The following is a 23,561-nucleotide window of genomic DNA, read 5'->3' on the forward strand; positions in this document are numbered from 1 at the left end:
GAATGTGCACATGCCAAATTCTCCCATTTTCTTGTCTTTCGTCACTTACACTGAATTTCACCTCAGTCTATTTTTCACATGTGTGCAATTATCTTTAATCTCCCTTTTTTCAGTTTCTTTTTCAAATCTTGCCCAATTACCTCAGAAAAATCTTCTTCCTTTGCTTCCCTTCCCACTCCTTTTGTTACTGAAAATATGATCCTAATTATGACTAATATGTACAAAAATAGTGATACACTGATATTGAGGGAAAAAAGAAAGATGTCAAGAAAATGAGATAAAAACCCAGTGCTATCAACCTCTGAAGCCTCTAAAAATGCCTCTAAATCCCTTCAGAACCTTGAGAGTGCCTATCTTCTCCTCAAATCAAATATATTTTCCAAGATGTATTCAAAAATACAATTTAAAAACCACAATATATCATCCAGTGCTATTGACTTTGTTAACTAGTATGGCTATATATATTACATATATATACCATATATATATATAAACTTTTTATTGTAAGCATTCAGTTTTTTATCTACATCAGATATTAAGTAAGTTTTTGAAGGTCCAGGACTAAATACTATCCAGACATTGTTTTTAGCAAATTTCTTCTAAATTCCTTACAACTGACTTCCAAATGAAAGTTGAACAAACAAAACCTGTTTGTCCATACTGAAATAGGGGACAGATGTTTAGAACCTAGGTTTATGATGCAAAAGTAAAGCAATTCCCTGCCAAAGCCCTCAAATGGTGTGTGTGTGTGTGCACGCATGTGTGTAGGCTCCAAAGCCCTTAAGTATATGTATATGTGTATGTATACACATACACACAGACACACACATATATATTCATATATACTTATATGTATATGTGTATATATATATATGTGTGTGTGTGTGTGTGTGTGTGTGTGTGTACATGCCTCTTCGTAAAATATTTCTATCTTGTTCTTTAAAATCCAAGGAATATGCTCCCATTTCAGAGAATATCACTCAAGCAAAATGTTGTTTGTTGTCTTTCTAGAATGGAAGATGACACATTTGATTTTGGTGACTAATTTGGTTTTAAAGTGACTTCAAAAGAGTAAAAGAAGTAGCATGTTTTGTTCTCAAATAACCAGTAATATATTTTCCAGTGTCTCCTTACATCCACCAAAAACAGACCCCATTTCTAAAATGCTATCATAACCATCCCTCTGTAGAAGCACTGATCCTGAGTCCCCAGATACTGAATTATCTGCGAATATGGTTTCTTATTTGTGGTATCTCTTGGGGTTATTATAATTTGGGTCCATTTTGGGGGTTTTAATCTCAAATAAACTCCAAAGGAAATAATTACCTTCATAATATTTGGTTTAAAATGCATATGTGAAAAGTTATCAAGAAAGCTGTTCTACAGCTTAAAGCTGATAGAGGCCCTGATTTATGGATTCTCAGTAAGAAATGAAAGCATCACAGATAATTATAAGCAATTCTTTCCTCCGCTGAAAAAGTGCTCTATGATGACATGCTGTAGAGTGATTTATAGCATATTGACTATAGTTCTCCTAATGAAAAAGCAATTGTCTAAGTTTTCCCTGGAGAACACTCTCAGTGCCTTAGCAATCCATGCTCATGGAAAGTCATGAGTTAGAAAATGAGAACCAAATGAACTCACAGCTGGGAAAAGCCAACAATAATTAATTTAACACCAGCCATTTGTACAGATCTTGTGGAACTTAAAAAAATTTCCCTGGAGAGAAACAAGGTCAGTGAAGGATATGGTTCACATCTTAGAATGTGTCCTAAATTATGTTTACATAATAAAATAATATAGTCCAATGGTTTTCTATCAAGAAATAGATCAGCTTGTTTTTTCTGACTAGGAGGGTTATGACTGCCACATGGATTTTAAAGTTATTCCAATGTGGCGATTTGATTTTGAATACTGTAACAAGTGTTTCTGAAAAAGTATTGCTAAGGTTGTACATTGACATTGATTTTTGAAACAGAGTCCTAGATGATATGCTAATCAGTAACAGCTGAGGAAACAATATTGTTAAAGGGGTTTTTATTCTAACTCACTGGCTAAGAAAATGCGAACAGTTTGAGATCTACCATGTTGTTTCAGTTTAATGAGCAGAGAGCACTTTTCTTGTCCTTATTAAAGTGGTTAATGTGTTTCTATGTCCTCATTATCACTGCCTGAACATACTCTCTGTTATTTGCAGAACCAAGTCAACTTCCTTTCCTTTCAGAGATGATCACAAAGTCAAGTCAGATTGCTCAAATTCACTTGTTAATAAAACTCCTATGGTGCTGTTCGAGGTGCCCATGGGGATCGTACAATTAGTTATATTTCCTTATGTTTTTCTATAATTACTATGATTGTACTTTCTCAGAATAAATGTATTTGTACCAATTAAAGTGGCAGTAGGCTAAAAATATTCATCAGACTTGTATGAAAGTATATTGTTCTTGGGGCTTTGATCAAAGCACAGAAATTAAACTACTATTATAATGCATTCAACCTGTGTCAAAGTGACACACTTAGCAAGTTTGGAATTTACTTCAGCAGATGTTAACTATTTCTAAAAAATAAGATGTAAACCATTTCTAAAAAATAAACATTTTCATTTAGTACTTGCATTACTAAAGCAACTACTTGGCAAACTTAAATATTTCAGTTTGTAGTTTATGGGTGCATAACTAAATTGAATTAGCTTTTAAAAAATCTAATAATACATATAATTCAAAGGAGTCAATTTTTTGTTTATGCTTGTATCCCCTCACTTAAGCCCAATAATTTTCCTCCCTTTCCTAACAAGACTTTAAAAAATGATACACAGAAACTAGCTATGAAAGATTTTCAATTGACAAAGCAGAGAATATGACCTTTTCATAGATCTCTTTCATTCTGTCTAGGTTGAAAGAACTCAGAGCAAAAGTGATCAGCTGTACTTTCATTTCCATTAGCAGTAATTTTGAAGCAAAAATTTTCTCCTGCTGTGTGTGGGAAATCACTGTACATGCACAATTCCATCAAAGGTAATTCTCTGTGCACTGGAGTATAAAATTTACCTCTAATTATGATTAGGTCATTGATTGGACATTTGGTGATATGCACTCAACCAAAGAGATGCATCTGGAGAAATCATATAGGCCTGCCTTGGACTCAGTAGTAAAGTAAGTAAAATTCTCTTAGAATCATATTTTCTAATTATGGTTAAAGAGTCAGAGATCTGGAAGCATCCATCCTCCTATTTCCAAGTAGGACAACACAAATAATTTTACTTAAACATTTCCAAAGAACATTTCTATTCCCTCTCTTGTTAATCCAGTCCAGTTTTATACAAACATGCACCACTAGAAATCCTTCACAACGCATCTTTCAATTGCTAAATTGATTGTCTAATAACAGTAAAGCATTTATATTCTTACCAAAGAGTCCAGTCATGGCCACAATAGGGTTGAACATTTCCCAGGTAGAATCCCAGAGACTGGGTGACTTCCACTAGATTAGTGAAGTCAAGACTAATGCTGTTGAAAAGTATTGAAGTCATGATGATCTCATCAATAGCCCATACATCTTCTCCCTGGGAGGAGTGATATGGTTGCCACCATCTGAACTGAATTCCAAACTGTTGTGCATCAGCTGGTAATTCCACAGAAATAATTCTGCAGGGAGAGGGAATTTAGGATAGGAAGGGAGAATGAAAAAAATATACATGTTCAAGGTACTTCAGTAATATAAAAATGCCAACATCTATATCACATTATTATTTAGCTAAAGGGACTATGATATAGCAATGTATTTTTGCTCTTTATTGCCAATGTCCTCTCTTGTCCTGCATTATTTCCTCTTCAATCAAACAAAATAATCCCCCAATACACGTGTAAGCTCCAGGTAGGTAGGAAAAACATCTTATTTATTTTTGTATCTTTCTTAATGCCTTGCACAGGGTGGTAGACACTTTAAAAAATCAGGTTGGTGATTTCAGTGGTGTAGAGAGCCTATAGAGATGAAATATTAAGTTGGCACCTGATCTACAAGCTAGTCTTGGAGAGTTGTCTGGGTTTGTGTGAGGTTATATGATTTATCCAAAGTTACACCATGAATGTGTATCAGAAGCAGGATTTTCTTAATCTCAGGACAGATAACTACTATGCAACACTTTCTCCTGTGTTACCCATAGTAGATGCTTAATAAATGTTTATTAATTTGAGTGGAATTAAATCAGGAGTATTGTAATTTATCTATGTGTTTATCATCCATCTGCTCTTACAAAACCTAAGACTAAGGCCACAGCTTTCCAAAGTGAGAAGGATTCATACTGTCTTGGTAAAACAACATGAGTTTCATGATACACACATAATTTTGTGCTGGTGGAACTGTCAAATTCCTCAGTCCCATGAGTTTAGTACCGTATGCCAAGGTCACTTGATCTGTCATGGCAGCTAAGGCAACAAACCTGTACCTGACAAACGGTAAGGAAAATTAAGAATAATATCTAATTTCCAGGAGCAATTATTGTATACAGCAGCAGGGGCCATACATTAATTGCCACTGCAATGACATCTGCTTGAAAGCTCCATAAATCACAGTTCTATGCTGCTCACATATATTCACAAGGTGAGATGTGAAGCAAATGGCAAGTGGAACATTTGTCTCCATCAGTGTACAATTAAATACCAAGAGAGGCATTTCAGTAAATGCACACTGAAGTGAAGGGATTTTTTTTTTGTGTGTGTGTGTGTAAAGGGAAAAAAAACAAAAACATAAAATAAATGACAAGTTAGATGACCCAGAAACAGATTATTACAATTTTTTTTTGAAAAAGGGTTTCAGATTTTCTGGTTGGAATGAGGAACTGAACCATTTAAATTCAGTCATATTTGTATTAAACCAAGCTATATGCTTAGTTATTGATAAGCAAAAAATTAAAATTATACTATGTAGGTTTTATATTAAAAGCAAAAACTAATTTAAAAAACCATGGTTATAAAGAAAACAGGATAAAATAAAATGATTGTATTCCTTAATTAGTAGATAATTTACAAGATCATACTTGTATATAAGTATAACAATGTGTTATATACTAATATAACAAGGTGTTGTACTTAAAATACTCTAGGAAAAAAGCAAAATAAAAAATCTGTAATTAAAAAAATGAAATAGCATAATAGCTAGCTACATCAAATACTTAATGATTCTCTTTTCTTTTTTAAATTAATTTGTTTGTTTCCTTTTAGTTTACAGGATTCAATTCCACATTTCCTTGAGTTTCACATTTTGTCCCCCTCCCTCGATTCCATCTCTTTTCACTGTTCAAAATCAACTGCAAGAAATTTATTTTGCAGTAAAAAATAAAGCTTTAATTTTTACTTGGACCAGACTCATGATTTTATTGCTACAGAGAACTCCCATTATGGAAAGTCACTCTACTAAGACAGATTGCCAACTTCTCTACAACATAGAGTCTTAGGGAGTTATTGCTTATCACACAGTTAGTATATTTGTCAGATGAAAGATTTGAATTCAGGGCTTTCTGATTGGCAAGCCAGAACTCTATCTACTAGAGCACACTGCTCCTCCTGCTTTAATATTATCCTAAAAAGCAGTTTGTTTGTAAGTTTAGAAGATATTTTGTTTTTAACTTCAAAATATTTCTCATATCTTTTTTACTTCCAAGAGAAAAAATAAATTATTTTGTGTTTCTAACAATGATGATGAGCAAAGGCCCAAACATGTGAGGGTCTGGGAAATATCTGCTGAAGAAGACCAGATTATATGAGAAAAGAGTATGGTGAAGCAAAGCTGGGAAATGAGGCTGGTACCAGAGTGATTGTGGAAAACTCCAAATACTAAACAAAAAGTTTTCATTTTGGTGGATAGTAGGGAGCCATTCATGATTTTTGAGCTGTTGAGTATCATGTTCATATCTATACCTATTTTTTTCCAAATAAGAAGCAGAAATTAGTACCAGGATCAAATAAAATTTGAATAGCAAGTGAAGAAACATGGTTTTGAAGTCAGGCTGATGGGTTTGATTCTGAGAAAACAAAGAAGGTCTTAGCTTTACACATTTTGTAATGCACAGCATTTGGTTTCTTCTTGTTGCCTGTGCACTCTTATTTCCCTTTGTTGAGAAGCAGCATAGCATCATGGATGGGGCAGTGGACATGGATGACCTGGGTTCAAATTCCATTTCAGAATTATTAGCCAGATGATACTAGGAAAGTAATCTAACCTCTGTGTTTCTGTATCCTCATCTGCAAAATGAGGCTAACAGCACCAAACTCAGAGGGTTGTTTTGAGAATCAATTGAGATAATACATGTAGAGTGCCTTCTGTACTTTAAATTGCCATATAAATGTGAGCTATTATTATGCAATAATCCAAATTGCAAAATGTTACGTAACTATTAGGGGCAGCTGGGTGGTTTAGTTCATAAAGTGCCATGTCTAGAGAAAGGAAGAGTCATCTTCCTGAGTTCAAATCTGTTCTCTGACACTGAGTTCAAATCTGGCCTCAGATACTGAATAGGCATGTAACCCTGGGCAAGTTGCTTAATTCTCTCTCAGTTTCCTCATCTGTAAAATGAGGTGGAGAAAGAAATGGCAATCCATGCCTGTATCTTTGTCAAGAAAACCCCCAATGGGCTCCTAAAGAGTTGGACATGACTGAAATGACTGAACATGTGAGTTATGAGGTAGTGGATGCACAGATTAAAATGAGAAATTCAAGAACCCAAGACCTCTCATTTTATACATAAGGGAACTGAGACCTAGAGAGCTGAGCTGAGTTGCTGAAAGTCACACAGTTAGTTGGAGAATTTGAACTTATGTCTTCTCTTGGTACAGTGCTTTTTCTGATACCCCACCCACTGTGAAGGAGAGAGATGGAAAGCCATCTTTCTAGTAAAGAGGGCTTTTAATGACTGTGTGATACACATTTATACCTGGAAAGAGCCAGGGAAGAGAGATTAAAGATACCTGACACTGAATAACAGATTAAAAAAACTTTTAAAGCATGTGAGAAAGAATTCTGATACAAGTATGAAGAAAAGTTGAGTAAAGATACAGAGATGAGGGGAGGGAGCATAGATTGGATGGTATTTTTTTTTCTACAGAGCAGGAGAAAATGTTTGCTCAGAGCATCGATTAAAAATAAGCTTAGGCTTGATGAAGGTGGAAAAGCTTTGAAGAGATACTGTGAAATGTGCCACAGAATCAATAAAAGGTTTTCTGAGAAACAAGGAGGTTTCACCTGAGCTTAAAGCACATGAATTTAGAGTGAGCTCCTAGGGCAATTTCATCACTTTCATTAGTAGTTCAGTGGCCTAAGGATGAAAGTGGGGAAAATATTGTGGCTTACCCTCAGATTCAGGATTAGCTGGCCATGAGGGGGCCCAAACCAGATCAAACCAAAAGCTTGAAAGTCCCTTCCGACTCTAAATTCTATGGTTAATAAGGGAAGGGAATATAGAGTTTCCATGCAGAATTAAAAAGTATGAGGCAAGGTGAAGAACGTTTGTACCCTCTCCTTTCACTGAGAACCTCACCTCATACTTTACTGAGAGAAAGGAGGCAATGAATTATAAGTTCACTGTCCTCAGGTCCACATTTCAACTCCCTTCATGTCCCTACCTCCATTCTTTCCCCTTTCTCTCTCCTCTCTGAGAAACAGGTGACTATTTTTGCCAAGGCCAGCTCTTCTCTTTATGCCCTGGATCCCATTCCCTCAAATAGTTTGCTCCTTTGGTCACCTCTGCCTTTCACTGATGTTTAGTTTCTCTATTAACTCTTTCTTTCCTGTTAAAACATGTCAAGGTCTTACTCATCTTAAAAAACAAAACAAAACAAACCACAACAAAAAATGCTCACTTGACTCTACCATTCCCTAAGGCAATCATCAGATCTTTCTCCAGCCTTTCACAGCCAAACTCCAAGAAAAGAACTGTCTATATTCTTTAATTCCTAGTTACTTCTTATCCTCTTTCAATCTAGTTTCTGATGCCTCAAGTCAACTGAAACCATGCTCTCCAAAGTCAGCAGTGACATCTTTGTAGTTGAATTCAATGTAATTTTATTAATCTTCATTCTTCTTGACCTTCAACAGTGTTTGGTCCTGCTTTTCACTTCTTCCTGGATACTCTCTCCTCTTTAAGTTTTCATGATATTTCTCTTTCCTGACTCTCTTCCTACAGGATCATTATTTATGCATTCTAGGTATATGCATGCTCTAGGGTTCTATCATAGACCTCCTCTCTCTATACTTTCTCTAAGTGATCTCATCAATTCCAAAGAACACAATTGTCATTTTTAATGCCAATGCCTGAAAGAGATATACATTTAGCTCTCATCACTTTCCTGAGTTTCAACCCCACATTACAATTATTTACTGAACATCTAAATGGGATGTCCCATGATATTTCAAACTCAGCGTGTGTAAAACAGGACAGATCATCTTCCTTAAGCCTGTTCCTCCTCCTATGCTCCTTATTTTTGTTAGAGGTACTATCATCCATTTAGTCACTGAGGTTTATAACCTTGGAGTCATTCTTTACTCATTATTCTCGCTTACCTACTTATTTCTTACATCCAATGAGTTGCCAAGTCTTGCTGATTCTACTATCACAGCATGTCTTTAATTGTTTCCCCATCGCTTTGCCATTGGCTCAGTTAAGGCCCTCATCATCTTTCACCTAGCTAATTACATTACTTTCCTTATTAGTCTATGTGTCTCCAGACTCTGTCCTTTCTAATCAATCCTCCAAATAGCTGCAAAGTAGATAGTCCTAAAGCATAGGTCTGACCATGTCACTCCTCCCCTCAAGAAGCTTTGGTGGCTCCCTACTACATCTAGGACAAAACACTAACTCTTATTTGACACAATGTCTTTAGCAACCTGGCTCCAGTCTAAATTTCTAAGTTGATTATTATTGTATTTGATCTCTCTCTCTGTCTCTCTGTCTCTGTCTCTGTCTCTGTCTGTCTGTCTGTCTCTCTCTCTTTCTCTGTCTCTCTTGATATATCAGCCAAACTGGCTTCCTTCTGTTAGGCTCCTTGAGGGCAGAGGGTTGACTTAATTTTTATGTTTGTATCCCCAACACCTAGTATAGTTCTTGGTGGATAGCATGCATTTGATAATGATAATAATAATAAAAACCAATTGTGGACTCCCTATGTAAATTTTTAGGTCCTTTTGGGCATATATTTCAATAAATGGCATCTCTCATAATTTTAGTTACTGTGTATTATATGTAGGTGTGCTTCCTCATTTGTTAATTCATGGCTACATTTTAAATCACACAATTTATTTAATTTTGTTTTTACTCCAGATCTACCTGTTCACTTCACTTATTCATTAAAACCACTCATTCAACTAATATTTAGTGCTAAAAATTTATGCAGGATACTTACGAAATTTCTTCAAAAGCTAAGGAACAGCATGTGACCACCTTTCATGTAGTAGCAACTTTGTGAGTTTTTCTAATAACTAAATTAACATCATCTGATATACTACTGGTGAATACAATGGAAGGCAATTTATAGAGTTCTGACAAACTATTCAACTTTAATTATTTTTATTATGTGACATATACTGGCTTTGTGACCTGGTACTACTCAGGGCCCTCAATAATTCTGCAAAACTACAAGGAACAGAGATGGTGCCAACCTGCCTTGGTAGAGAGAGTTCTCTCAGCCAAGAAATCTCTATGCCAATGAAACCACAAGTCCAGTCCCTATCACTTATATGCCTACTACATGCAGGCACTGTGCTAGACCCTGGCAAGATGAAATCAAAACCAAACATTGAAATTAAGAAACTTGAATTCTTTTGGAAATGGTGGTAGAGAAACACAATAGTATAGAAAATTAAAGGCAAAATTCTGCAAAAAAAATTCCTGGAATGAAAAGAGGTTCAGGGATCAGGGTAAGCTTTCCATAGGAAGTTACACCTGAGCCTTTTTTAAGGAAGCTAAGGCTTCTATGAGGTGGAGATGAGAAGACCGTGAATTCTAGGTTGGGAGCAGCCTATGCTATTCAAACTAATGTGTTCAGTTAATATGTCATTCATCTCTATCTTTTATTGCTAAGAATGAATGTAATATTAGGTACAGCATTGTCACATTATATAACTTCTTTTGATTATAATTCATGTATTTAACAAAGAGATAATTTTCCTATAAATACTACTTCTTGATTCAATTACAATTTTATTATTTCTTGGAGAAATTTTCCCCCTGGGGAACAAAACTTCATTATGAAAAGCAATGCCCAATGTGGGTTTTGTCTATGAAAATTTAGTTTATTGGCATCTTTTCAATAGAACATTTAATTCTGGAAAGTTAGACAAATCAGTAGTAGCAAAAGAGTCATTGTTTGTCCTTTGTTCTTGAAGAGGACCATGGCATTAGGAAGGTGATTCCATGACTTGCAAGAGGATTGGATTGAAGTGAGGGAGGGCTGTGCAAAGTCACCAGCCTTGCTTTCTCCTTCAGAGGCATCTGGGCCTAGTGGCAGGGTATAGATAAGGACAACTGGAGATGGCCCCAGATGCTGCAGTGGGGGCCTTGGCTTTTTTAAGCTAAGGACTTTCCCAATTCTCACCAACATATTGAAATATCTCTTTGTTCTATTCATTGCCATTCTGCAAAAATGGTCAATTAGTATGACCAAAAGTTTGTTAAGATTCGCTCTGGAACCACTTTATCTTTGTATAGTTAGAGACCACTTCAGAAATCTCTATTGACTTTCCACTTTCATTTTCTGTCCTGATTTTTTCTGAGGAGGAAAGATTAGATATATGGTTATTAGTAATTGTTTCTTATAGCTTTTTATGGAAGTGGATTCCTATTACCAAGATACTATAAATAGGTCACATCATATAATTATGAAAAAAAGCTAAATTGAAATTGACAAAAACTATTTAAGTAAGCCCATACCTAACAAAACCTAAGAAAGCTCAACATCTAGAGATTTAATGCTTTACATTCATAAAAGCACTAATTACTCCTTAAAACATATCAATCAGCTTGAAGAAAAATATAATTTAAATCTGTAAACTACTTTTGCTTACATCTATTTTCAGACATTAATTTTTATGAAAAGTTGGTAAATACACTTATTTTATAAATCACACAGGATAGATGAACTGATGAAAAATTAGTTACAAGTCATAGTCATAAACTAACCAGCTAATTTATTAGAGCATACTCTATTTCTAAACAAATGAACACCACTACAGTGAGCAACATTATGACTTCTTCATGAATTACAGTCAGTTATTATTACTGAAAATAATGCACTAAGTGGTTAAAAGCATCAAGATCTCTTTAATTCTGCTAGTTAGAATTTACACAATATGAACTGTTTATTAAAGACATGGCAAATTGATGCAGTATGTAGACCACATGCTAAATTATATATTCTAGAGTAATTTGCAATGTCTCTTTCATATATTGATTTGCAAGAGAAAGATGAATATGTGCTGGGTGGAAAGGGGGAAGAATTCGAATAGAATTGTTTAAAGAGAAATTTTCTTTTTAATGTTATTATATGCAATTGTGTTTTTTTTAACCTGCTGAGAAGCCTCTTCCAGGATCTTAATCTTTCAAACTTAATACTAAAAAAATTTTCATGGTTTTCTTAGAAGAAAAATGTTGCTGTCAAATGAGAGGCAAGAATAAATATATCTTTATAGTAGAACATTGCATGTGAAATTATTTTTTATATCATCAAAGATTAAATTTCTGAATATAGACTGATAAGAGAATTTTGTAACTGTACATTCTTATTATGAAAATGTTAGTGCTTTGGGGCAATATATTGGAGTGATACTTTTTATATTTTAATCATTATTACTTTAACTATGATATTTGTCTATTATTTTTCTAGATTCCTGACATATCATAGATATACCATGCTAATGTTTTTCCCAAAAAACAATGGTGAATTCAGTTTGACTCTTACTGGTAATATAGATTCAAATTCTTTTCATTTCAAAGAGTAAAAAAAAATCTATTGTATCCAGTGTATTCTTAATTCTATTAGATTGTATCTATCTGTCTGTCTGTCTGTCTATCTATCTATTTATCTATCTATCCATCCATCTATCCAACCATCCAATCAGGATACAACTTTATTTGATTTGAGTAAAAAATGTTTTATTGTATTTATAAAAGCAAGACCTAAGTAAAATTTTAAAGTAGAAGTTTGCTCCTGGGCTATTCTCTTTCTTTTTTTCTTCCTCCTTTCTCTATATTTATAATCATCTTTTTCAGAGGACAAGTAAAGTTCTCTTACTGAAATGTTCTTTTGGAAAAGGATTTGTGGTCACTTGTTCATTAATGTGGTGGATTAAGCCACCATGTTACCTCTCCTAATGGTTTTTGTGTGTCAATCCCTAGTCCTAAATTTGGAATGAAGATTTTATTCTTTATTAAATGAACTTCAGGTGTTTGTGAACAGGTTAATGAAATATTATTTTGAAAAGTGAAGAAATACTTCCTAATATCTCCAAAATCACCTCTGTACAAGTATACTTGGTCATGGTACAAGGAAATTTTACATCCTAGAACTGTAATTACAGACCCAGAAATGCTTAAATATCAGCTTTCTTACCAACAATGCTTTAGTTGCTAAAAGGTAGAGTTCTAAATACATTTTTAGCCTCTACTTATGACAGATAATATAGAAACACTTCCCACGTGTTAAAATCTATTATATAAAATAGTATAATACATAAACTATATTATCCATCAACAGAATCAATAAAGTTAGTAAAAACCTCAACAAAATTGGTAATTTAAGTCTATATTTGAATGTTCAATTGTCTCAATTTTGATTGTAAAAGAAAAATTCACTGTTACTTTGTACATATGTTTAACTTCACAATTATGCCTATTTCAGCTTTTTCTTAATGAAACATTTTTAATGCAAATAATCACTTCCTTCACAATGTAGAAACTCAACTAGGATGGAATTTGCTAAAAGAAACATGGTTAATTTATCATTCCAGAACACATTAGTCTTTGTCCTAGCTAAAGCTCAATGGCAGTCCATTTGCAGTCCATCATTACAGATTATGATTCCAGAAAGAAACTTCTATCATTACATCTCTTTTTTATAACTTAGTCCAACATACCTTGGTTCATGGTAGTTGAGATAAGAATAATGTTCAAGTAGTTTCCATGTAATTCCATTATCATAAGAATAATGCAATAAAACACCTTCTCCTGGTTGGTTGGGGGCTTTGCATGTACTCAAAACAGATTTGCTTCCTAGTCTTAATGTAAACTGGAGAAACCTAAGTAAAAATTAATTTATGTAGATTAGCAAGTATACATAAACATTTCAAAATATTATATTCATTACTGCTTTTAAAACGACTTCCAGGCAAGTTTATATGAGCTTCCTATGCTGTTTTGTGACTGACTTTCCCTCCCTTTAATGCCAGTGTGGAATGTGTGTACATATATGTATATATATATATATATTATATACACACACACACATAGATGCAAATATGATATGTAAAAAAGGAATGCATATGTTTTATTTGCATTTATAAAAATATACATGCACACATAAATGTGTGTATATGACATATACACATTTAAGTGCCAATCATCACTACATTGCATTATTTATTAGATTCTGGGGGAAGGGAAGACATGGAATGGATATAATCAGCCACCACAAGCTGTCAAATAAATAAAACTACATAAATAATTAATTAGCACTTGGCTCTGGCACACATTTTTTGATGCTAACGTTTCATATTTTTCCATTTGGCTGGTAATAAATACCCTGAAGTCATTTGTTAAGCATGTGAATTACAAAAAAACAAAGGATGGATTAACCCCAAATTAACCTTTGTCTCTAAACTTAATTATGATTTAGAGAAAGGTTAAAGTGACATTTTATGTAAATAAGAGAAAATTTGAAAATACATAGATCAGGAAATCAAATTAGTTATATCACTTTGTCATTCATTTCTTAGCTCACCTCGACTGTGAGCTGTCAAGAAAGGATGTAATGAGCTGACGCCTCCCATCTTTATTGAAAACCAATGCCTTTCCACTGGCTAAGACACCACATCCAAAGCTAACTTCAGCACCACGGATAGAGTAAAAGTTGTGGTAAGAGGAGAGCCGAGAACTTCCAAAGCTTTCAGAGATGAACATTGGGAACGTTTGGGATGCCATTTCACAAGCTGGACCTGAAAAGCCAGGGTCACACCTGTCAGAGAAATACAAAAAAATTAAATATTCAAACCTTGTTGCTTTCAAATTTAATGTTTTGCTTTTTCAGAGATTTTTATGAATCTACTTTGGGGAGAATAAAGTCAAGTATTTGATTGAATGGTAAGTAGAACTTCTTAGCCTTCAGAGAGTTCTGAATCTGAAGAGTCAGCAGGGTCTTGATGATTGTAAATACCCTAACAGAACATATTCTTGGTGGAGCAGTACTATAAAAAGGTTATGATTAAAACAATAATTCATTGTGCATCTTCAATAAATTCTACATAATTTTCCTACATATATACCTATATTCATGTATACTCCTATCCTGAAATCACTTAATAAAGGTGCAGTCTGCAAAGTATGTAATTTGTTTCAGGGTGATGAATATCAAAACTACATAAATTCTATCAACAGGAGACTTCTTTCTGTGGTATATTTGGCAAAAAATTGAAAGTCTGTAGACAATATTTTACATGTAAGTGGTGTATTTTCAGCTAGGTAAAATGTAATGATTATGCTTTAACTTGGAAAGTATTTAGGAGTTAAAATCATATTACTTGGGATTGAAAAATATAATTGCATTCCCTTCTTTAGTTTCCCTCTTTTGACTCTTTAAAATCCACAGAATACCAACAATTTCATGGGAAAACACTAACCGCTAACCCATGTGGATATCTTTATTAGAAATTAGGATTCCAGATAATTCGGTCAAGATGGCAGAGTAGGAACAGGACTTCTGGGTGGCTCCAGCTCTTACTTACTCCAATTCACATAAAAGGTGACTCTGAAGAAACTCTGGAGCTATAGAACCCACAAAATGACACAGAGAAGCTGACCTCCTACTGAAGACAGCCTGGCAGGTGAGTAACAAGTGGCCAGCACAGAGCTCTGGGAGCCAACCCTGGCCCCACACTAAGCCAGAGGTTTTAGTCTCAGGGTGAGCCTGACCAGCCTTGGCTGGAGGGACTTCAGATAACCAGCAGCTATGGTGGTTTCCAGAATTATCAACACATAGATACTAAGGACACAGTTAGAGGACAGTGCAGTGTGGACTTTGGGATCCAGGAGTTGGGAGTAGTCAGCCTTTGCCCCTGGGGTGAGAAGCTGCTGAGGCATCTGGGCCATGCAAGCTGCCCATATGGCAGCTTCAGCTCCTGGCCTGCAGACTGTAGGGGGACCAAGCGACCAGTCTGAGGGGTAATAACTCTTGCTTTAAGCTGCTTGGATCTGGATTGTGGTCTAGGGTGGAGGTCCTGGGGTGCGTGACCAGTCTGCCAGAGCATGTGGAGGTTTCAGAGAGAGCGCCCAAATAATACCTTCAGCAGCTGAGAAAACCCCAGCATTTGGTTCAAAGCTCCCCTGTCTGGCAGCAGAGTCCTAATGTGGCAAAAAGCCCAAAAGTCAACTAATTGAGTGGCAACATGAGCAAATGAGGGAAGAAAAGTAAACAGCAACCCAACTTTACACTCCTACTTTGGGGACAAAAAGGATCAAAGCATGGAACAGGAAGAAGACAGTGAAGTCAGAACTCCTACACCAAAAGCTTCCAAGAAAAATATGAACTCGTTACAGGCCACAGAGGACCTTAAGAAGGATTTTGAAAATCAAATAAGTGGAGGAAAAATTAGGAAGAGAAATGAGAATGGTGCAAGAAAATTATGAAATTAGAGTCAACAACCTGACTGAAGAAAATAACACCTTAAAAAATAGACTAACTCAAATGGCAAAAGAGTCTCAAAAAAGCAATGAGGAAAAGAATGCCTTAAAAAGTCAAATTTGCCAGATGGAAAAGGAATCTCAAAAGCTCACTGAAGAGAATCATTCCTTCAGAATTAGATTGGAGCTAATGTAAGCTAGTGACTTTATGAGAAATCAAGATACTATTAAACAGATCCAAATAAATGAAAAAAAAATAGCAGGCAATATGAAATATCTCATTGGGAAAACCACTGACCTGGAAAATAGATCCAGGAGAGATAATTTAAAAATTATTGGACTACCTGGAAGCCATGATCAAAAAAAGAACCTAGAAATCATCCAAGAAATTCTTAAGGAAAATTGCCCTAATGTTTTAGAACCAGAGGGCAAAATAGAGGTTGAAAGAATCCACTCATCACTTCCTGAAAAAAAATCCCCAAAAGAAAACTCCTAGGAATATTATAGTAAAGTTCCAGAATTCCCAGATCAAGAAGAAAATATTACAAGCAGCCAGGAAGAAACAATTTGAATATTGTGGAAACACAATCAGGATAACACAGGATCTGGCAGTTTCTACACTGAGGGATCAAAGGGCTTGGAATATGATATTCCAGAGGGCAAAGAAGCTGGGATTAAAACCAAGAATCACCTACCCAGCAAAACTGAGTATCATATTTCAGGGGAAAATATGGTCATTAAGTAGAATAGAGGACTTTAAAGTATTCTTGATGAAAAAAACCAGAGTTGAATAGAAAATTTGACATTCAGGTACAAGAAGCAAGAGAAGCATGAGAAGGTAAACAGCAAAAAGAAATCATAAAGAACTTATCAAAGTTGAATTATTTACATCCCTACATGGAAAAAAGATAATTGTAACTTATGAAACTTTTCTCAGCATGAGAACAGTTGAAGGGAATAGAAAAGTGTGTGTGTGTGTGTATGTCTATATAGGAGGGTATATGGGTGTATGAATACATATGTGAATATGTGTATATATATACACAGGTATACATAGAGGACACAAGACCAATTGAATAGGAAGGGATGATACTTAAAAGGTGAAATTAAGAGATGAGAGAGGAATGTAATGAGAGGAGATGGGGAGAGAAAGAATGGGATAAACTATCTCATACAGAAGAAGCAAAGCAAAAAAAGATTAGAATGGAGGGGAAGAACAGGAAGGCAAAAGGGGATGGGTCAACCTTATTCTCATAGAATTTGGCTTAGGGAGGGAATGACGTACACACTAAATAGGGTATTTCACCCTACAGGAGACTAGGGGGGAAGGGGATGAGAGGGGAGAAGATGGAAGAGAGGGCAGGCTGGGGGGGGGAGGGAAGTTGTAAGCACCCACTTTTGAAAAGGGACAGGATCAAAGTAGAGAATAGAACAAGTGGGAGGTGGGATAGGAGGGAGAGAAATATCATCAGTCTTTTACAATATATCCACTACAGAAATATTTTGCATAGCTACACATGTACAACCTATACTGAATTGCTTATCTTCTCAGTAAGGGTGGGTGACAAGGGAGAAAGGAATTGAATATGGAATTAAAAGTTTTAAAATCAAATGTTTAAAATATATATACATATATATATATACTATTATTAATATTATTTTACATGTAACTGGGAAATAAGACATACAGGCACTGGGGCATAGAGATCCACCGTACCCTACTGGAAAGTTGGAGGGAGTGTGGGAGAAGATATGGGAGAGAGCAGATTGGAGGAGGGGATATGTAGTAGGATTGCTATTTTGGGGCAGTGGGTAGGGGAAAAACAGGGAGAAATTTTGTAACTCAAAAATCTTGCGGAAATGAATGATGTAAACTAGAAGTTAATAAAGCATTTGATTAAAAAAAAAGAAGGAAAAAAAAGAAATTAGGATTCCAGGGCAGTTAGGTGGTGCAGTGAATAGGGCACCAGCCCTGGAGTCAGGAGGACCTGAGTTCAAATCTTGCCTCAGACACTTAACACTTCAAAAGAAACAACAAAAACTAGCCGTGTGGCCTTTGGCAAGCCACTTAATCCCAATTGTCCTTCAAAAAGTAAAAATAAACAAAAAAAGAAATTAGGATTCCTGGTTGGTGGAGCTCCAAGACAAAAATGCCACCACACACTTGTGTTTGTGAGCATGTTCTGTTTTTATATGAACTGACTTATGCACTTGAACCAAACTCAAGAAACCATTATCTTAAATGTATTTTTACTTTAACAGTGGGAATACCAAAGATTTGAAGGGAATTATCTTTAAGTGAGAGTTGTGGTGCAGTAAACATACAATTGGCATGCCATTAAGAAGACCTGGGATGGAGTTCTGCCTCTTACACTTAATGCTAGTGACCACTAGCAAGTTACTATACTTCATAGTGACCCAGGCAACTATCTAATATTATAAGTTGCAGACCAGGGGCCAGTAGGCATCGCTAAATTAAGTTTCCCACTGGCAATTCTATAGACCAATGAAATCATGGGTTTTGTGATTTCGAAACAAAACCCAACAAAACCAACAAAACACCACGGAAATATTTCTTAGCCAGAAACTCATTTGCATATTTTTTCTATTTGCTACTACCTTCTTTACTATTTTTGGGGGGTATTTTTTTGCCTTTCCTATAAGAATGCTGAGATTTCAATATAATTCAGCTTACTACAGAATGCAATTTGGAAGAAAGTAACTCTTTTTGGGGGTCTTTTTGGAAAGGGGAATGCAGGGCAATTGGGGTTGACTTGCCCAAGGTCACACTGCTAGTAAGCGTTGTGTCTGAGGTCACATTTGAACTCAGGTCTTCCTGACTCCAGGGCTAGTGCTCTATTCACTGCACCATCTAGATGCCCCAGAAAGTAACTTTTTGTGGGATTCTATTCAAGTTACTTATATATCCAAAAGATATCTCAGAGTCAAAAGGAACTGACTCCTTCCCCACCCCCTCCAATAACTCAATCCTATGGCATGTGCCCAAAGAATGATACCATAGGTGGTCATAAGATTATGAGTAGTTTCCAATTAAACTATGAATATTTTGCCTGAATCTACATAGTCTCAAACACCCCAAATGACAGCAGTCATTACAAACTATTTTGTCTGGCATTCAGGTCCCTCCATTATCTGACATTAACTTATCCTTACAATCTCACCAATCATGTACTCCACCATTCCAAAAAAACTTCACTTTCTTATCTCTCTGCCTTTGCTCACACCATTCCCTATTCCTAGAATGTCCTTCCAAGTTTCACCTAGAATCATTTCCCATTCAACTCGAATGCCACCTCTTCTATGAAATTTTTTGACGCCCCTAGTTATTTCTTACCTTCTTATTCAGACCTCACATGGAACCTTGAATTCACTCATTTCACAACACTATATCACAACTGGATTTCCTGTGTGCTTTAAAGTTTTCAAAGCATTTTATGAATATCGTAATATTTGGTCTTCATAATAATTCTAATAAGGCAAGGATTACAGATATCCTCATTTTATAGATGAAGGAACCAGGGAGAGAGGTTAAATAATTTGCCCATGGTTGTGCAGTAAGGTCAAGGGTTGAATTTGAAACCAGAGGGCACTTGATTCCAAATCCAGGACCCTTTCTACTATACCATGCTGCCTCTAACTTTGCATTTTGCACCCCTGTCAGTGCATTCTGGGTAGACATGGATCCTGCATTCTATTATATTTGTAGCTTCCACAGTGCCCACATCTTGCACACATCAGTTGGATAATACATGCTCATCAAATAAATTACAATAGCAGAATCATCTAAAAGCATATTGCTGATTGTGGGCATACATGTATGGCTGACACCTTAGGCAGTCCATTTTTCCTTTCCACTATAAATAGAAATCTGATGGAAGGGTATTTAGGAATATTCCAGTGTATCCAAGGAAATTTAGCAATGGAGTATAAAATTAATAGAATTGTACGTGATGAAATTTTATGTTAATGTATCTTAGGTTTTGGAAGCCAGAGATAAAAATCTCAAGTGTTTATGACATTTGCTAGCCATGGAACCTTGGGTGCGAAAATTAGTCTCCTGAGTCTTAGTTTCTTCATTTATGGGTAGTAGTGCTTGGAATACATACCTGATAGAGTTGGTCTTAGGGAAACATTTTGCAAAACCCAAAGCACTATATAATAGTAATGATTAGATTAAATTACTACTCATATTTCTGTTTAAAGCAATTATTTTAACACTGATATTTATTTTAATAAAATCTAATCAATGCTATATGGAAGTTTTTGAAGAAAAATTCATTGATGATACTTTATGAATATTTTCTTATAAATAGCACTTTCTAGCATATTGGATAAAACATCAAGTTTTAGACATAAAATTAATATTTTTCAGGAATTGCAGAATGAAGAAAATATTAAATGATTATTTTTGTTACATTATAGGTAACTTAAAAGGAGAAGAGATTAACCATGTAGAAGTGTGATATAAATGAAACCTGAGAAAATTATTCAAGTAATCATGTCTAGATGTGAGAAATCTGCTTTTTTTTTTTTTGCCAAGGCATTTATTTAAGATGATATTTGGTGTAAATATTATGGATCAAATTTTACTTTTCTTCCTGAAAACCAATGATCATAGATTTATCATGAGAAAGGAATTGAGATACCTTCAAATCCAGTCCTTTCATTTTACTCACGAGGAAACTGAGCTCAAGAGAGGTGTAGTGATTTGCCCAAGATGCAGGATTCAAACCCAAGTCCTCAGACTCAAATGTTAGCATTCTTTCCATTAAACCATGCTTGTCTGCTCTTAAACCTTCTTCACATCTTTGTAACTTATTGTATTCTTAAATATTCCCTTTTAAATGGAACTCTTTTTGATTGGAAGCTGGATGGTTGAAAAGATTTTGAAATGTTGGCATAGGCTATCCATTCTCATAAATGTCATGTCTAAGGCATGCAGTGACGCTCTTGAATGACCATGATGAATATCCCCTAAATTATTCACTATAGGGAGGATGAGGCAAAGCAGGATGGATAATCAGATAGACAAAAATAGAAATGTATATAGGTCAAATACAAAAATTAGAAATTTAGCAAATGCTTATTGACCTATGCATTGCATTAATACACAGCTGCACATCGCTTAAATACTACTTAATAAGCAAATTTGAGGCATATAGATATTTCTCTTTGGTTCAAATACCAATATGGAGCATAGGAGTTTATCCATTAAATTACTAATGTGCTACTATTTAGATTATTATTATTATTTTTTTACTATTTAGATTATAATGTCTCTGATGCCAGAAGAAGGTGTTCAGCATGTTGGGCAGACCTCAGGAGATTTTCTGGAAGGGCTTATACAAGAGTCACACAGGTTGAGAGGTGATATAGAGGTTGCAATCTGCATTACTACAGGCAATATCACATTGATGAGATCATCAGTCAAAGGAAACATCAAAGTTTATATGGCAAATACAGAAGAATTTCCTAAAGAAACCAGTATCACAAAAAAATGTAAAGGGAAAATGACTCACAAGAGCTAGGTGGAATAGCGGCTAGTTTTGTACTTAGATTAAGGAAGATCACAGTTTGGATCCTGCTTTATATGCTTACTAGCTGTGTGGACACAATTCACTTAAACCCTCCAAGCCTCAGTTTTCTCATCTGTAAAATGAGGATAATAGGTACTACTTCCCAAAGTTACTGTGAGGATAAAATAAAAAAATAATGTATGTGAAGTGCTTCACAGACTTTAAAGCACTATATAAATGCTAGCTATTATTTGCTAATATATAGCATTTATAGTATTCCCCCTACTGTACTTTAGAATAATCTTTAAAAAATTCTAGATTTGTAAGATTTTATTTTGCTTTTATCATTATCAACATCAACTGCTAAACTTTCTTCTTCTATACATTTAAGCCACTTCACATATTATTTACATAAAAGATTAAGAAACTAAACTAATTAAAAAACTGTATGAAAGCAGAAAATATATTAGAAGATCCACAAACAAGTTTCCTTGAAAGCAAAAAGGACTTACAGATGAGACAAAATATTTATTTTCTCATTAGAGTTGCCAAATTACACCTGTTAGGTCCATCCTGAATTATTTTGTTTTCTGGATACATGAGTAAGTGGTTGTTTTGCAGCTAATTTAGAAAACACGTTCATATTAATTTTTAAAAATGACTCAAGAACACTCAAAGAATGACCCAAGTTAACAGAAGGACAACATAATGCTTTGAATTAGTATGTGGTAAGTACAGTGAAAAGTATCTGAAATTCATTAGATTATAAAAAGGAATACTTGGCTAATTTTTTTTTAGATTTAGCATATAGAAAACTATGAAACACACCTCCACTTACAAAGAATACATAGTAATAATAATTTTATAGCAGTGAATTTATGTTCAACAGTTTGCATTTGTCCTTGGTAGAACCCAACCAATGTAACCTGAAAAAGCATACCAATTTCTGACTGGCAACATAAATTACATGTTTTTTTTTAAAACCTATAAATATCATTAGTATGCTTACTTGCAGCCATTTCGAGTACATTGTCCTCTTCCAGAGCAAAATTTGAGGCATGATGGACCGATATAAACTGCCAAAGGAAAACAAAGGTTTGTATAAATAAAGGCTATATTATTGGAAAACCTAAAACCATCACCCACATGTGGAATAATTTTACGAAACAGAAATCTGAAGTATTGTACTTTATATGTATAGAATATGGCCCCTATTTGTGGAAGTTCAGGGAAACTGAAAGTGACATATGGTATGTTCTATGACAAGTTAATTGTTTAGGTTACAAACTTGCTAGAGTTCACCGACAATGTTTTCAAGATTTTGATATACATTGCATAGAGTAGAAGACACTTTTGATTTTGACTCTCCTTTGTACAATCTATTTCCCCCAAACTACTTAGAACAAAATATGTTTTTTATTACTAGTCACTATATTTTTATAAGGATTATATTTTTTCTTGGGGAGAAGAAGAATGCTACAAAGGAGCATCTGGACATGTCAGCAAAGGATCAAGAAGAGATAGATTTTCTTGAAATTTCCAACTCAATATATGATCACAATTGGCCAACAAATTAGTTACTATTCTTAAATATATTTCTGAATATTAATCAACTTGGGGAGAATAACAAATCTTTTGAAGGGTTTAAAAACACCCACCGCCCCAAGGATGTTGACATAATATATTCTGTTTTTCAGTCACAGTATTCCACTGATTATGTGAAGGTTCAAATTAAAATTCAGATCATAAATTCAATGGTTCTTTTTTGAATTTGGTACTTTGGAGGTCATTAAGTCCAACTTCCTCAGAAAACTGAGCTAAAGAGAAGTGAAGTCACTTGCTAAGTGCCACAGAGCTAGTTAGTATCTCAGCTGAGATTTTAGCTGTGTCTTACTCCCTCCCAAATGCCGTGCCCTCTATACATGACATCATGTTACTTCTCAACATTGGGAACTAGGAACACACCAGTGTCTATAAGAAATAAGGCTGTAAGTTACAAACTCTACATAAAACTTGGATGCTTTTTGTTTTCTCAGTATCAAACCCAAGCCTAACCCCAAGACTATGCTTTTTTGTTTATTTTTTACCTGCTCTTCAAGGTTTGCTTGAATCTGGTACCACTTTCTGCTTCTTGTCTAGGCAAAACC

At 34.9% G+C, this 23,561-nt stretch overlaps 1 protein-coding gene across 2 annotated transcripts in view; it reads right to left on the reverse strand.

The window, feature by feature from the left end:
• The window catches only part of LOC138176051 (reelin), a 566,262-nt gene that overhangs the window by 173,250 nt on the left and 369,451 nt on the right, over positions 1-23,561 (reverse strand). For both annotated transcript variants that reach the window (XM_069106794.1, XM_069106793.1), the window contains exons 17-20: positions 22,424-22,490; positions 13,983-14,216; positions 13,120-13,281; positions 3,408-3,644 (exon numbers count right to left, since the gene is read on the reverse strand). In XM_069106794.1, the coding sequence (XP_068962895.1) occupies positions 3,408-3,644; positions 13,120-13,281; positions 13,983-14,216; positions 22,424-22,490 (700 nt within the window). The remainder of the gene's footprint in view (positions 1-3,407; positions 3,645-13,119; positions 13,282-13,982; positions 14,217-22,423; positions 22,491-23,561) is intronic.

Source organism: Petaurus breviceps, unplaced genomic scaffold, assembly GCF_028583685.1.
Source record: "Petaurus breviceps papuanus isolate PSGF00001 unplaced genomic scaffold, PetGlider_PUasm1.0 80, whole genome shotgun sequence".
In the NCBI taxonomy this organism is placed as follows: domain Eukaryota; kingdom Metazoa; phylum Chordata; class Mammalia; order Diprotodontia; family Petauridae; genus Petaurus; species Petaurus breviceps.